General features: G+C 34.1%; 1 protein-coding gene across 8 annotated transcripts in view; it reads right to left on the bottom strand.

Annotated features, from left to right (window-relative positions):
- The window catches only part of DCAF6 (DDB1 and CUL4 associated factor 6), a 136116-nt gene that overhangs the window by 45487 nt on the left and 73711 nt on the right, over window positions 1-16918 (bottom strand). For 5 of the 8 annotated variants that reach the window (XM_087437604.1, XM_087437586.1, XM_087437581.1 and 2 more), the window contains one exon: window positions 5244-5303. The exons of 2 other annotated variants lie outside the window; for them this stretch is intronic. In XM_087437604.1, the coding sequence (XP_087293730.1) occupies window positions 5244-5303 (60 nt within the window). Of the gene's footprint in view, window positions 1-5243; window positions 5304-12616; window positions 12788-16918 lie in introns of all 8 variants that reach the window. One more of the 8 variants, XM_087437618.1, reaches the window with a different exon arrangement.

The raw sequence follows: 16918 nt of genomic DNA, 5'->3' as shown, positions 1-16918 counted from the left end.
ATAGTTATTTTTTTATTTGTCAAGTCTACCAATTAGCACTTACATTTCTTTAAATCTAGAATAGAAAATGAGTGTCTGACAGATGCACAATTGCCTATAAGCGTAAGTTTCAAACTTACCAGCATTATCAACTTCCACTTAATGATTATCACTGTAATGAATACAAAGCAACTTGCTTTAGTCATGGCCTAAATTTAAAACTCAGGCAAAATTATTTTCTTACACCCTCTCAAAAATTAAATGTTAAGATCATAGGTTTCTTTTGTTGTTGTTTTAATAAAATAAGGGGAAGTTGCTGGCCTAAATATTTTTAGCAGGAAAAATTTATTAGTTTTAATAATATAAATAGGCAAGGGAAATATGTCAGAAGAGGATTTTTTCCCTTATAATACAGTAAGCATAACATATTGAGAGATATAAATAAAAAGGAAAACCAAAACTACTCATAAAAGCATATTGTTCAAACTAAACAAAATGCATGACAGATATCCTTGTGCTTATTCATATAGTTTCTGATTAGCACAGAAGGGCTGGTAATGTCTGCACACAGCCCTAAATTTGGAGAATATTGGAAAGTACGTTAACAAGATAAATAGAATGTGCATTCTGTAAACTTATTTCCCTACCATTTTGTTTTCTTAAAAAAGTATTTTGATAAAAGAAAATAAAAACTATTGAGGCAACCAGGCAGCTGCATTTATGACTCTGAAGGTTTAGACTAAATATATTTTTGCTTAGCAAATGTTGTGCTTTTGTTAAAAATTCAAGATAAAAAGCAAAAACACTGATTGCAATCCATCATTTCAATAATGTGTCTGTAATTATTGAAAGAAAAAATTTTTTTTCAGTGAAGCAAGCCCATTAACATTTTAAAATTTCTTTTAGTTACGTTTTTATCCTTGGTAATTCCCCCCCATATAAAGAAATCTATGAACTACCATGGGAAATTAAATTAAACAACTATAAAAGCGCCTGGGCACCTAGAAGGTGGTGAATACTGTCAGGTAAATATAAGACTGAATTGTCAATTAAAAAAACATATATTAGTGTCTCTCTAAAAGTATGAAAAAGAAATTTAAAATATGCTTAAACAATCATTAGTCAGAGCTATCTTCAGAAAGAAAATTTATTATATGTACTACTTTTTCCATTCTGCAGGGTAAAATGTAGAACAAGAGTCTTGACAAAGGTTAAAACTTGAAATAATAGCCTATATGGGGACATCAATTATCCCCTCCCTAAACCTTTAACCTCCTCTACAAAGATTCTTTCTCGTTCTATAAACACGCTCAGTTTTGAAACTACAACCCCGCTCCAAGACATTACCCTTCCTCTATCTTTTCATTCTTAATTGAGCTTATTGAAAAAGTCATCCACATACCAACTTCTCCACTTTTTTTTAATCTTTCTCCTCAAACCACTGCCATCTGGTTTTTGCCTCTACCATATCACTCAAACTGCAATGCCAAAGCAATTCATAACCCATATATTACCAAATTCAAAAAACATTTGTCAGTCCTTTTCGTATTTGACATCGTTGCTTCACATGGCACTACTGACCAGTTCCTCCATGAACTTGTCTTTTCCCCTGGCTGTAGATATGGCATTCTTTCTGCTCTGCCTGTTCCTCTGATCGTTCCTTTTCTGTCTCCTTAGCTAGATCCTTTTCTCTGCTTGCTCCTTGTAGACTTTCCTCTTTTCACTTTATGCTCTTTTCCTAGACAATCTCATCCACTCCCCTGGTATCAACTGCTAACTGTAAATTGACGATTCCTAGTTTTTATCTCCACCTCAGACCTCTCTGGTGACTTCCATAATCATATACCTATCCAACTGTCTATGAGATTTCTCCATTTGGATATCTAAAGGTACCTCAAACTCAACATATCAAGAAAATCTCTTGCATCTTTTCCTCCTATATGGGATTCCAGTTGTTCCTCCTAAAATCCCTACCTTTGTTGATGGTATCACTATCTATCAGCCTATCAAGACACCTGGATTATCATTCTCTTATTCATTTTTAAGTAATCAGTCTCAAAGTCCCATCTTAAATGCTCATATACCTCTTAAATACTTTAAAAATCTGTCCATTTTCCTCACTTCCCATTGCTATTGCCTTAGACTGGATCCCTCATCATCTCTCACTCGGACTACTGCAATAGTTCCTTACATGGTCTTGCTGTTTTCAATGTTACTTCCTTCCAATCGACCACCTATAGTGCTGCCAAAATGATTTTCCCAATACATAAATCTGGTCCCATTTCTCCCAAGATGAAATAATTTCTATAGCATCCCAATGCTTAAAGGATTAATTTATTTACTCATTCAGCAAATATTTATTGTTTAATCTATAACAGATATAGTGTTAAGCATTGAGTATATTATAGTGAATGAAAACAACATGTAGAGAATAGGAAGAAAGCAAGCTTATTAAACAAACAATTCCTTAAATAAATGTATAATTACAAATTTTGACAAATGCAATGAAGGAAAATAGGTCACAATGAGAAAAAGAGGGGAGAACTACTTCATATTAGAAGGTTATATTATTTTTGAGACAGTGACATCTAAATGAGATTTGATAAGTAGAAGTTGCTGAGGGAAAAGTACTATTGGTAGAGGGGATAGCATATATAAGGGATTTGAAAGGGAAGGAGCTTAGAGTGTTAGAAGAACTGAAAGTAGGTCTATTTGGCAAGAGCTTAGCGAGTGAGGGAAGAATGACCTGAGATAAGGTTGGAGAGATAGGGGCCACGTCATGTAGTGCTCTATAAGCCAAGGAATGGATGTAAGTTATTTTGAAGGGCAAAGGGACACAAAAAGTTTCAGGCAGGTGAAGGACATGATTATATTTACATTTTAAAAGTTCACTCTAACTGTTGGTAGAGAACAGACTATAGCCTGAGTAGATGTGAGGAGACCAGTTAAGAGGTTATTGTATTAGTCCAGGTGAGAAAGATGGTGGTAGGCAGGTTCTCTTAATTTTTATAGTAGAAGTTATCTTTAGGTAATATAAGCCTATAATGTGGACGTCCTCAGTACTTTATAAGATGTAATCCTGCTGAACATTTAAAAGGCATCTAAAAGCTCAGGATTTAATTCATGTGGATATATTGCCCATCATTAGAACATTTCCTGCTCAGAGGACTTATCACAAAGTTACATTAATAATGGTCTATTATAATGCAGTTTCTGCTAAACCTACTAAATACTTGACCTTTTATACAACATCTCTACTTATATGACTAAAAGGCATATCATACCTTACATGGCCAAAAAAACAAAGAACCTCTTGATTTCTGCCTCCAAACTAGTCTACCCTAGTAAGTGGCATCATTATTCACCTAGGCATTGATGCCAAAAACCTGGGAGTTATCCTTTATTCATCTCTTTCTGTCATATCCTATATCATATGTAAGTTAAGTACCAACTTAAGTTGAATATAATATTCAATATAATTCTATGGAAATTATTCTATGTGATTAAATAGAATATAAATCTGGTTACAAACTCTCTGGTAGTGACATACTATTTACATTCATATATCCTTACAAAAAAAGATTATTTGATTATAGAATGGTTTTAAACAGCAGTACAATATATTATAATATGATGCTACAATTGTTTTACCTTAAAGTAATTATTCTTCACTGTTAATACCTCTACAATAAATGCATAAAGATAAAACATGCTTAATTTCTCAGTTCTCCAATTCATTTACCAATTCATTCATTCATTCATACATTCATTCATTCTCAAGAACAGAAAAACCTATAGCAATACTTGTCATCTCAGGTCTATAAAGAATTTCTTTAATTTAAGATTGGAAGTACAGAAGGAGTTTTCTAATTTGTTTTAAAATTAGTTTCTGAATATTTCTCCAAGAAGATAGTTAAAATTAGATCTATTTCATATCAAATAGGTACTTCAGCAATATTTAACTTCTCCGATACTGTTGACAAATGAGTTATCCTACATATGTAAACTTTCAGCCAACTAAAGCTTATGACCTTACTGCTAAGTTATTTTTTAATTTTTTGAAAAATATTTGTAAAATCTTTTAGGCAATCATCTGTCTTTTTCAATAGAGAAAAGTGAATATTATTTAAGTTATTCTTGATGACTTAACATTATTTATCATCTGTGTCATAATAAATTTAGAATACTCCAACAAATTCTGAGGTAAGATAGCAAAGCTGTTTGCCCTAATCCTAAACAGCCTGTTTGTTTAGTTTCTTTTCTTTTGAGGAAGATTGGCCCTGAGCTAACATCTGTTGCCAATCTTCCTCCTTTTTTCCTTTTATCTCCCAAAGCCCCAGTAGATAGTTGTATGTCATAGTTCTACATCCTTCTAGTTGCTCTATATGGGACGGCTCAGCATGGCTTGACGAGTGGTGCGTAAGTCCGCGCCCAGGATCCGCACCAGCGAGTGAACCCCAGGCCACCCAAGCGGAGCACGTGAATTTAACCACTACACCACTGGGCCGGCCCCCCTGTTTAGTTTTTTATAGTCTTCCTCTTTCCATCCTTCTTTTCAGCTGCCCCTTCTTGTTGTCAGAATGTCTTCCTCTACCAAACCCTCTCTGTGCTATATTTGATCTGCTAGTAAAAAAGCTTGATGAATAAGTAATCTGTCTATTTCATCAGGCTCTGCTCAAGGTTTTGAGGTTGACTGTATACCTCTCCTACTTCAAAAGTGCAAGTGGAAGTGAAAGCTATTTTGTATTCCGACTGATGGCTTTGGAGCTTATCTCCGGGTTCATAATTGTATTCCTTATAGTTAAAGCTATCAGGAGTTTGACCACAGGATAAGTGAGCCATAAAACCAAGTATCATTACTATACCAACTTAGTAATATAGAATATTACTATGTCTAAATAACCTTTTCTAAATTAGCCACTAGGTAAGATGGTAACCTCACATCCACAGTTCTACACAATTTTATGATAGATACCTAGAATAAAAAAATGGATATAGCTTATATCCATTACAATATTGTTATAGGAAGAGAATTCAAAGTTGACATAAAGGGCCAAACGTAGAAATTAACAGCTTACACAGAAAATAATTTGTATAGGCCAAGAAGGACCTTTGTGCACATTACCACCTATGGTAATTTAGCCCACAAAATATTGACTATTAGATCAAAATGAAATGCTATGAAAAAGTGAGAGAAAGCTTGGTTTATGCATTGCAATAAAACTATGGATGGATGGGCATAGCGCATCTCCTGTTGCACGCACCCTGTTGCTCGTCAAGTGACATGGATCCAAGCTGTTTGTTAACCACAGAAGAAGGAGAATCTGAAACAAAAATGAGATTTCAACTTAAAAGTAAGCAGCAGAAAACTGCACAGCAATGTAATGATCATCTCTAAGCTTAAGAAACAAATGTATAAGGGTGGGGAATAGAAGCAAGTACTGTGGTGTATTGCCCAAGCAGTGAGTAAGCAGGGCCATGTGCTTAAGATATGTTATTCCAGGCAAGCATTTAGCAACTTTGAGAACAAGTTGAGAAAATACTTCTACTTCCATGCATATATCTTTTATCAAATTCATTTAGCACAGGCACAAGGTGCAAGACAGATAAAATAAAAATAGAGTATCTCCTTCACTAAATAGAAGACTCTTCCCCTTCTCAAATCCCCTCTCCAGCTCCTTAAGATGGCATTCATTCTGGATTGGAGAATTCAAAGCATGAAACAAGATGCTCACTATACTTTGCAAGATGTTGTTTGTCGTACCTTGAGCTGAAAAACGAGCTCAGGTGAAGATGTTAGATATAAAGAAATGGTTTATAAGAGAAATATTCAATAAAGTAATTATCATTGCAGAAACACAGATAACTCTAAAAACTCTATAGTATTTTGTGCATATTAAAACTATACTCCGTGAAGGTTAGGTTTCTTTAGGTGCCTGGTGGGAAAAGGAAAAGAGAGGCAAAGAGCAGACTTAATGGTCTGGGCTTAATGCTTTCCACCTTGGCTCCAAAGAGAACATTTTACTTTTATCCTTTTGATACAGTGAGTTTCTATGAAAGAATTTGTTTTATAAATGGGTTCTATTGTTTGAAAAACACTGTCATAAACAGCATGATAAAATGGAAAGAATGCTGGTCTCAAGTTAGTAATTTTTTATTCTAACCCTACTTTTGACAATAATTAGCGATGTGACATAGGACAAGTCACACCATTTTTAGGCCGAAGCTTCTCCTTTTTTCCTGGTCATCCCAGGGACCTAGTAACCTAAGCAAGGCACTGGGGAATAGAAAGAGGTGGCTACTATTCATGGCTTGGGTTCCAGTGTTCCAGTGGGGCTACAGGAAAAGGGAAAACGTGGATAATAAGCATAGCTCTCCCCTAAATGTAAGAATAGAAGAATAGCTCTCCCCTAGTTTCTAAAATCCTATGCTTTAATTCTTAGCAAATGTTGCTAATCAAACAGAAACCTTGCACTTTTGCCTGATCACCGGTTTCTACTCATAATAGCACTTTATTCTCCCGAAAGCAGATATTTTGAGTTAAGTAGGTTCTTAACTCAATAGTAAATAGAAGTTTTCTAATATACCTTTGAGTCTCAGTAATTTATTACTTGATTACCTCCATTTGTACATTTAAAAGTCTGAATTCTGCTACTGGGACCACTTGTATCTACTTTAAATTGTCTACCTTCTGATATAAACAGTTTGCTCACAGATTTTTGTATTACTAGATTTTGATAAAGCATGATCATTTAAGTAATACCTTTTACTTATCCTTTCTTATCACTTCTTCACCAGAACATTCAGTTCAACAAATCTGTACTATGAAACAAAGAAAGCAGGAATGACAGTATTTCAATCAGTTCCCTAATCTATCCACGCTTCCCTTTCCGTTTTAAAACTTCTCATCTATCCGTTTCAGAGTTAGACACAACATTCCTATCTACGTTGTTTTTGAAGAACGGATAAGTTGGTCTTTAGCGAAAAATGAAATTATATTCTTTAAAGTAAAGAAAATAACAAAAATGTGAGTCATCATGAAATAAATATTGGAAAATCCTCCTAGAAAGTTTTTTACGAAATATTTTTGGAGTTAGATTTGTTATACATTTCATTATGCTCTCATTTAATAATTAAGAGCCCTCAGAAAACTGTCAACTCTCCAAGCGATCTTTTACCAATTATTTGATTTTTCCATAAATATTATGGAATGTACAAATTTTATGAAATAATGGTGCATCTTATTTTTTAAATAAAATTTAGGAAGGAGTAAGTCTCTAAAAAAACAGATTGATACAGGATCTAGAATGCGGTCATCTCAACAAAATTGTGTATTTTCAAACCCTTGAAGGATTTAAAATATTAATGAAGTTTATGTTAGGACAGAAAGAAAGTATTAAACCAAAAGGGTATCCTTTTTGGTTTTATAGTCTGTCATGGATATTGTGTACATCTTGGGACTTATCTGTTGTTCCTCCCATCTTGAAGACCAATCTTTAAGAAGGAATCCTCCTTAATCATTGCCTCTATTCTATTTTTAATCTTGGGTACCATGCAACTATTTTTGGAAGTATTATTTTCCCGTCACATAAACATTTGAAGTGACATGCTTTTATATCACTAGATATTCATAAATACAATACTCATAACTTCTAACTTACAGAAATATTTCCAAATATTAACACTGTAACTACCTGAATAGCTAATATTAAAAAAAAAATACAATCATTAGTTCAATGTCGATTGCTTCAGTTGTTTGCATACTCCACTCCATCTCTGTGAAATATTTTCCAGAAAGCACCATTACAGAATAAAAATCTGACCACATGGTCCAATGATAACTTATTATAAAATGCAATATGGTTGGTCAGCTTATTGGAAGTGTCTAGAATTATTAATATTATTTTTAAGGTAGAGATAAACTTTAGGCAAAAGCTCATTCAGTGGTAAGCTCAAGGTGTTTCATGGCCAATTACTGTGTACTTCCAAAAAATGTGCATTTTGGTCTTGAGAAAATCCTTTACCCCTTGACATCAGAAGCTTCTCAACTGTAGAAAAAAATAAAGAACTATAGTCTAATGGGTAAATAACAAGGACTCTTCAGCCAGACTCCCTGGGTTCAAATGTGGCTTTTCTACTCAGTAACACTATAACCGTGGGCAAGTTATTTAACGTCTCTAAGTCTCAGTTTCTCCACCTGTAAAGTGGGGATAATCACAATATCAACCACATCCTGTTCTTGTGAAGATATCATGACATAATCCACGTAAAGTACTTAGGTAGCAATAGGAAAGGGTCATTTAACGTTATTGTTACTTTCCTGTTTTTCAGAAACATGGTATTGAATGAAAAATAACGATAGGAAGCTGTTTTGAAAAATATCGAGCATATTCTCACGTTTAAACTTGCAAGAGACTCATCACTGTTTTGCTCAGGACTTTGTCATTCAAGGTAGTTAAGGAGTGCTTGCAGAACTAGATCAACGTGATATCTGATTTACTAAATGCTTATAAACAATAAAAACATGGATTAAAGGCATCCACTTGAGAAGTAGTACATGTGACTGTCATCAAGGACACTGGGGAATCGGATATTGTATAGAGCCTGCTTGCATAGGATTGGGTAAGTGCTGATTTTTTCCAATATGGCTCAGTTTTGAAAAGCCCTTTTTCAAAAATAATCACGAATGTTTTATACCCTTTTGGTGTATAAAAATTACTTTTTTCTTTTCCAATTGGCAAAACCGTGCCATAAAGTGAAAAAACAGTTCCTACCTGACCCTCTCTAAGCTGGCTCCATGCTCCAGTGGGGCTCTGTGGTGGTCAGGCCAGTACCAGCAGACTCCACAGGGTGTTGTCACTCTGAGCAGGAGCCAGCAACCCATGACTTTGGGGGACCTGAAATGGAAAAAAAGAGTTGGGTTTAAAATCAGCCATATGCTGAATGCCTCCACCATAGCTGTTTATGGCATTCATCTGATAAACATACATATAGCTCATTCAAAACCCTGAATGCTATCTACCTTATATGGCCATAATATGAAGATATTTTGAGGTAGTAAGAGAAAGATACTATAATTAAGGCAGTACATTATGTGTACAGCTCTACTTAGGAGTATAAAAACTTTATTAATAAAATATAGTATTGTCAACGGCATCCTCATGCCATCTCTATAAATTATGGCAGGCCACACTATCTAAATAATAACTGAGAAACTGAGGCATAAAGCAGCCAAATGACCTGCCCAAGGTCATCTAGTCATAGGGCCAGGGACAAGAAGTCAGCCAGTCTAATACCCAGGCAGTAATCTCATAGAGGCAAATTCATCTCCTTATGATTCAAGAAAAACATCACTGAAAGGCTAGAAATGAGTTATAATGTATTTCTTAGAAGCCAAGAAAAAAACGCAGTTTTTTTAAACTAAACTAAGTAAAAATATTTTAAAGTAATATATTTTGACTTTGAAAAATGAAATTTTTGGAAATTAGCTATGAAGTATTATCATTTATAGGTGTAAAAATTCTTATAGAACATTGGTTTTCAAACTGTGCTTTGGGGAGCAGAGGCATCACTGGGTGGCAAGAGGGGCAAGCAAGTGGGTCATCATTCCTGATCTCTGTTTAAATCACAATAGTGTCACTTTTATATATTTTATATTAGAACTTCCACATGAGAAGAATTCACAGCTGAAAAGAAAAAAAAAAAGGAAAACCACTGTTTAAACATCTTTTAACATCTATCTTATATAGCTCATTTTAAACAGCAACTTGAAACTGCAGGTGATACCATGTGATGCCTTGGAGTGATGTCTTAGTCTTCAATTGCCAAGAAATATTGACAACTTAAATAAATACATTCTATCTGGGATTATCGTGAACTAGCATTGGGTCCCCCTTCCCAACTGATCTCATTAAAACACAGATTATTTCTATAAAACAGCTGGATGGTTTGATCCCACTTTCCTACAGAAATTAGGTATTGTAGATTCATCTTACAGTTAGCCTTTCACAAAAGATTCTCATGAGTCATATTTTAAAAAGAGAATAAAATGTTTACTAGACAATGTAATAATTCAGAAATTCTATACTTGTTCAATTTCTTGGTTTCTAATCACATTAATATCTCCTTTGCATATCTTATACCTAAAAGACTTAAATAGGTGAGAAGACAATAGAAATATCATTTATTGACATTATCATCCATTGTTAATACTCTAAAGATATCAAGGTATAATGGGAAAATGTGTTTTTTATATATAAGAATTGCACATTCTTCTACTGTTAATAAATTAAAATCTAGAACGTTAATTTTGGTGCTTTCTATTCTGACAGGTGATTTTAGCAGTAACATCTAGCATGAGAGAATGGATCAATTAATGTCCATAATACATACACACAAAATTGTATTTAATGATTAAGTATAAGAAAATTTTTAAATTGTTATTCAAATAAAACATATCTCCCTGTTGAATTTCATAAATTTAATTCCTATTCTGTATTTTAATAATTTGTGTGTTCTGAAATGAAGAATTTTGCATTTTTCCTCATATCCAAAATCTGCTAAATGGACAAAGTATACAGATTTTATTAGTTGCCCTTTGTAACAACCCAACACCACATTATTTATCTGTTCTTAAAGCTTCTAATTACCAGTGTTCCTGTGACATTTGAGGACAGAATAAAATAAAAGTAGCACTATCAAATGAACCCAAGGCATGTTTCAGGTTAGACTTATTAAGGTCTCATATGAACATCATGTTAAAAGCGTATGATACAGATGAAGTACTTCACCTTGCAGGTGAAGGGAGCAATATACATTGAGTAATAGCACTAAAGGCCTCTAATATTGGTCCACGTGGATAGCCTCAGGAACCCAATACGTTGTTTAACAACAAAGTAAAGATAACATGTTTCTCAATTTCAAAACCGGCAAGATTTCTACTCAACTTTAGCTTTTTAAAGATTACCACAAACAGATTGGTTACTAAACTAGATATTATTTAACAAGAATGATACTGAGAGTTGAGAAAAAAGCATCTTATTTCACAGAGACGATATAATCACCCTAAAGCTTTCTGATTCTAAAAAAAAACCTGCTTCAATTCAAATTGGTGAATTGAATATGAAAGGCTGAGTCTCAAAATACTTTTCTAATGTCCACAATGTACATTTCTTTCCTGTTAATATAGACAGTTTTATTTTACACTCAAATTCATTTTAATACTTGGTTTGTTACTTGCTAAATTTCAGTATTTTAAAAATATTTAGATATGTAGGTACATTTTATCTTATTGGTTTTTATATTGCATATTTTTTACTTTTGAAATATTTTGAAATATTATGAAAAATCATAGCAAAATGTCATTAAATGTCATCACTGTAATTTAACCAAACTTTCTTATTGTTAGTTTTTATTGGAAAAGATTTCTCTATGTAAAAAAAAAGTCAGAGACATCTTTGCTTGATTGATATTCCCTCTATTAATATAACATTGAATTAAAAATCAGGTCCAAATTTGTTCCAAATATCACACCTATATCACAGTTATTTAAATCTATTTCATTTCACTACGGTATTATATAATGTGCTTTTGTTTCCACTGTTAGTGGAACAGATATTTATAAAGTGGAGGTTGTCCAGTTCTACCAATATACAAATTAATTCCAAATAATTAAATTAGAGTTTTCAAAGTAATTAATGCCCAAACTCATCACTCCTTAGGGTGGCAAAAAAAAAGTATATCAAAGCTTTATAATCTCATTAGTATGAGAACCCAGACACACTTTAGTTCTTAAAAATTTATCGCACCTACTATAGTTACCTATAGTATAGGATATAGGTTATTTATTATCCATCTTGAAAGAATTAAGTTGAAAAATTATTTTACACTATATCTTTCATTAATTCTTTTAACAAATGTTTATTAAGCATCATCAGCTTTCTAGCCATAAAAGAACTGGGCCATTAAAATACTCAATGAAAAAGAGAGTGGCATAGATTATTTCTGTCGTATCAAAGTTTTATAGCCTAAGAGTGGGAACTTGAGAGTGTGGAGTCCTTTTGCTGGCCTACATATCAGAAAGTTCATTATGTGTAGAAGGAATAAGTAAGCAAATATTGAAAAATTTCAAATAATTACAGAAAGGGATGATGGAGTTTGCATGCTAGTTATGGCCAAACAATACTATAATTCTAAACTCTAGCATTACTAGGTTTATATGGGAATAGGGATACTGGTTAAACTTCAAAGCAAAGACATGAAGAAGAGCTAGGAGCCATAAGCACAGATATCATTTCAGCATATAAGAAATTCCAATAGAAATATCAATGCAGGCTCTAAATTCACTAGGTTATTAGGAAGTAGTTCATTAGGTATAAAAGAAATATTTGCCCTGCTCCAAATATATTACGAATAAAATAATGGACTATTTTATATTCATCTCTCTGCCAAATGCTGCTGTCAATATGTCCCTCTAGCCATGTGGTGATGACTATCACCATATGCAAGAAAGGGAGGGATAAGCTGCAAGCACATCAGCTCTCCTTTTGAAGGGGAAAGGGGAAGCATCTTATTACAAAGTGGCAGTGTTAAAAAAACCAACTCTACCAGCTACTTAAGGACACTTGACATTAATAACCTGAAGCATGAGGGTCCTGTGAAGAGCCCTCATGAGAAGACTGATCAGAAGTGGAAGGCTGTTGTTTGGCACGTGCAGCGAGCTCTTGCTGCCTCTGCTGCTCAGCCTTCTTAAGCCTCAGTTGTTGCAGGCGCTTACGGAGCAAAGCTATCTCAGGCCCCCTTAAAAATTCTGACATAGATAAGAAAAGAAAGGTGAAAAGACAGTAATAAAATAGAAAATAGTAAGAATTTGATTATACATTAAAGAGAGAAGGATATAAATAAAACGCGTCTCAGAGGAATACTAAAAACAATTTACTCATAAAAAAGAAATTACTGATCATTAAATTATGAGATAAACTACACACACTTACACACCCAAATGCTTCTGTTTTAACTATGATGAATTAGACACATATGGTTCTCTAAGAATATTTAAGTAAGTAAACAGAATGAAAATAAAGTTTTCCATACGCAAAACATCTTAAAATGAACATTCCTTTCCTTACTAATTTCATCTCTTTACAACAAAATGACTAAGAAAAGAAAAATTGAAACATATCAGTCATCTCATCTAATCTATACACAAACATTACTTCACTAATTTCCCTCAAATAATAAATAAAATTCAATTAAAATTATGAGAAAGTTATGCATTTAGAAACAATTCTTGGAATTTATTAGTGGAGAGCTCTTTAAAAAATGAAAGTTACATATTTTTCAGCTAAAATGTTTCTTTTTATGTAAGAATTGTCATTTACTTTTTCTTTAAGCTCAAAAATACTTACATAATCTTTAAGATTTTCTTAAACTTTATCTGAAGCAGTGGTCATAGATAAAAAGTAGAAATACAACATGAAATTCTGCAGAGATATTTACTGAGTGCCTACTATGTATGAGGCATTGTTTTAGGCTCTGGGGATAAATAAAACATTGATCAACATAGGCTCTATTTGTGTGGAGTTTATGTTCTGAGGGGAAAACAGACATTAGTGAACACGCATATACGTAATATACATGTATGTGTTTGTATGTGTCAAGTAGGGATAACTGCTATGAAGTAAAGTGGGCAGGGTAAGGTAAGGGAGATAGAGATAGTGCGGAGGGGCTGTTGTTTTATGTCTGGTCATTAGGAAGGCTTCTCTCATAAGACGATTTTTGAACAAAGACCTCAAGGACATGAAGGAGTAAACCACGTGGATGTCTGGAGGAAGTGTTCCAGATGGAGGGAAAAGCAAGCACAAATGCTCAGAGGGGGAAGTGTATCTGGCTGTGGCATACGTATCATAGGTAAAGGCAGAAGAATTTGCTGATAGTTTGGATGTAGAGTGTTCCCAAAGTTTTCGGCCTAGGTAGCAGGAAAAATAGTTGCCATTTATTGTGATGGAGAAGAATGGATGGGGAGCAAGCAGTATCAGAGGGAAGAAAAGAACTAACAGTTATCCAAGTGGAAAAAACGAGTAAAGACTGAAGATAACCTTCACCAGTAAATTTGGATGTCACTGGTGATGCTACTTTATGCCACCCAGAAAATAAGTGATGATAAAGAAGTCTAAGAACTGAACTCTGGGACACTCCAATGTTTAAGAGGAAGGAAAATTTCTAGAAAGAGTAAGGAGAAGCCAGTGAGGAGGCTGGAGAACTGACTAAGCAGAGTTCTATAGGCTAAGTGATGAAAGTGTGTCAAGAAGGACAGAGTAAGTAGTTGTGTCAAATGCTGCTGATATAATGAAAAAGACACTGACTGAGAACTAACCACTGAATTTTGCACCTTGGAAGTCATTAACGACCTTGGTAAGAGCTGTTTCAGGGAAATCACAGGGGCCAAAACCTGACTGGAACAGGTTCAAGAGAAAGGACAGGTAATGAAGTAGAGACACAAAGCATATATATACATATATATGTACTCTTTCCAGAAGTCTTGCTGCTAATGGGGGACAGAGAAATTGGATGATTGTTGGTGGGGGAATAAAGAGTCACGGGAGGTTTGTTTATTTTAGTTTGGGAGATAATACATATGTTGGTATGCTGATGGACAATGTTCAATTAGGAGGAGGAAGAAAGAAGATGCATGAAAAGAAGTGGGCAAATGCAGAAATGATGTCTTTGAGTAGACCAAAGGAGATGAGCCGCAGTGGATAAGAGGGAGGAACTGGTTTTAGATAGGTACATAAAAACTACATCCACTATAACCAAAAGGGAAGCAGAGTATATGGGTAGAGATTTGATAGCTGTAGATTTGATGGTGGGAGCAAACAATTTCTCTCAGTGACTCTGGCAGCAAATTACACAAACTACCAAATAACTTTCAGTCTCCTGTACATAAATTATAAGGCATACCTTTCACTCTCTTGTACATAAATTATAAGGGCGCAAAATTCGGCTTATTGTTTCAGGAATCAATCATGCCAGAGATACTAACCTCTTGTTAACATATCCTCTATTTATAAAGAATTTTATTCAATTAGCCAATTGGCAGTTAAGATTTAATAAACAATTCAAGTATCATCATAGTTTCTCATTGCTAGTTCTTCCTAGAAAATGCTCCAATACCAAGTAGAATAGTATTCATTGACAAATAAATTGTGATACTCAATGGCATAGTGCCCTCTTTTTAGGTGCATAAATATACTTTATTTGGTGTCAGCATAATAGTAATGCTTTTACCAATACAAAATAAAGAATTATTATGCAGCCATAAAGTTTGTCATTTTATACTTCAAAAGAAAATTACCAAAGAGAGAGAGATTACATATATGTCAAATTTTGCTAAGAAAACAGAAAAATCACAAAAAATTCACCCAACTTCATTGTTGTTTCAAACCCTCTCTCTGGCACTGCCAAATGTTTTATGGGGATATACTAGTCTCCAACCTAGACCCACTATGTGATGTAGCAAATAAACAGCAGGCTCCAAGTGCAAGCAGTGATGCTCTATAACTTTGGAAAATCAAGGTTTAGTTATAATAATGTCATGAACCATTTATTCAATGCTTCCAGTGCTCTTTAAAGAAGAATTTGTTTGGTTACTTTTGAGGCTGGTTGTATATAGCCTTTTTTCCCTTGGGTTAAAAAAAAATGAAGCTAGGAAAAGAAGTCACCACACAGCTAACTAGGAAAGACAAATATTGAATAAAAATTCCAACCAGACATACTAGACTAAACAAATAGTTCTGCTAGCAGTTTGGAATATTAAAGGCAGGTAAGATACATATACATTACATCTTTTTAAAAATGTATACACAGACACATATAATTTATTATGTGAATAAATGCTTGGAGAATTAGGTTTTGTTAACATATGTCAAAATGAAAAGCGAATACAATGAATACCTTCGTGTTGAATTTTAAAAACCACCACCAAAAAACCCTCAACAATGTGTCAGGAACTGATAATGGGAAATTTGTACTTCCATCTCCTGAAACTGCTAACCCAATTCTTCGTGCTTTCTTTGAAAGACTCCAGACTAGTCTCCCTAATGACTTAATTCCCACTGAGAGAGGAGAACAATAAACTACGGTTGACTCAACAAAGGTCCACTTGGTTCTAACCTCATGTCCTGCCTCTCCAAAACACAGAGTCTTTTATCCTGGAATTCTGCAGTATTTTCGTAACTAATTCGCTGGTACTTTATCTGCCTGCCATCAGTCTGTCCTCTACTCCCAACCTGTTTCGTGGCCAGGTGATCCTTGTGCATTTTTTCTCCTAGAACTGGTCAGTCTTTTACTGACTTCTAAGCTCCTCTGGTCTCTTCTTGAGTTTCCGCAAAGTGGCCATTAACCCAATATTTCCACTTGTTTCTAATCTATAAATTGCCTATACCTAGTCTGACCAGACCCTGATCCCCTTTAAGGAAACTGTAATCTGGGTATTTGGGCTTTGAAAGGTTTGCTTTGATATGCTGTACAACAGAGTCCTTACTTCCCCAGCCATTTTTCTACAGAGCTCAATTTAGCTATAAAGATCTGAATAGACCTAAGATTTGTAAATCTGAGCAGAAACAGTAATTTTTAAATAAGCAGAAATCCACACACAAACCATATTATATATCATTAAAAAAAACCTAAATTGTCATGGTCTGAGTGGTCTATTTAATTATAAACACATGGATCCTTTAGGTGACTCACTTGTCAAGGTGAGCACCCAAAACTTAATTTTGTATGTACTGATATCCCCAGCCAACCCAAGGAAACCACCTTCTCTAATATATTCTTTTATTTAGATTAAAATGAAACCAAAGGAAAAAATTAAACTATCACCTGCTGGAATGAATGCCTCATTTAATACTCTCTCATTATAAGAAGCTCCTTACCATGGGAA

The sequence above is a fragment of the Ceratotherium simum genome, chromosome 2 (assembly GCF_057802395.1).
Source record: "Ceratotherium simum simum isolate JZ-2026a chromosome 2, ASM5780239v1, whole genome shotgun sequence".
Taxonomy (NCBI): Eukaryota; Metazoa; Chordata; class Mammalia; order Perissodactyla; family Rhinocerotidae; genus Ceratotherium; species Ceratotherium simum.
The sequence above is the reverse complement of the archived record's forward strand: the minus strand, read 5'-3'. Positions and strand labels throughout refer to the sequence as shown.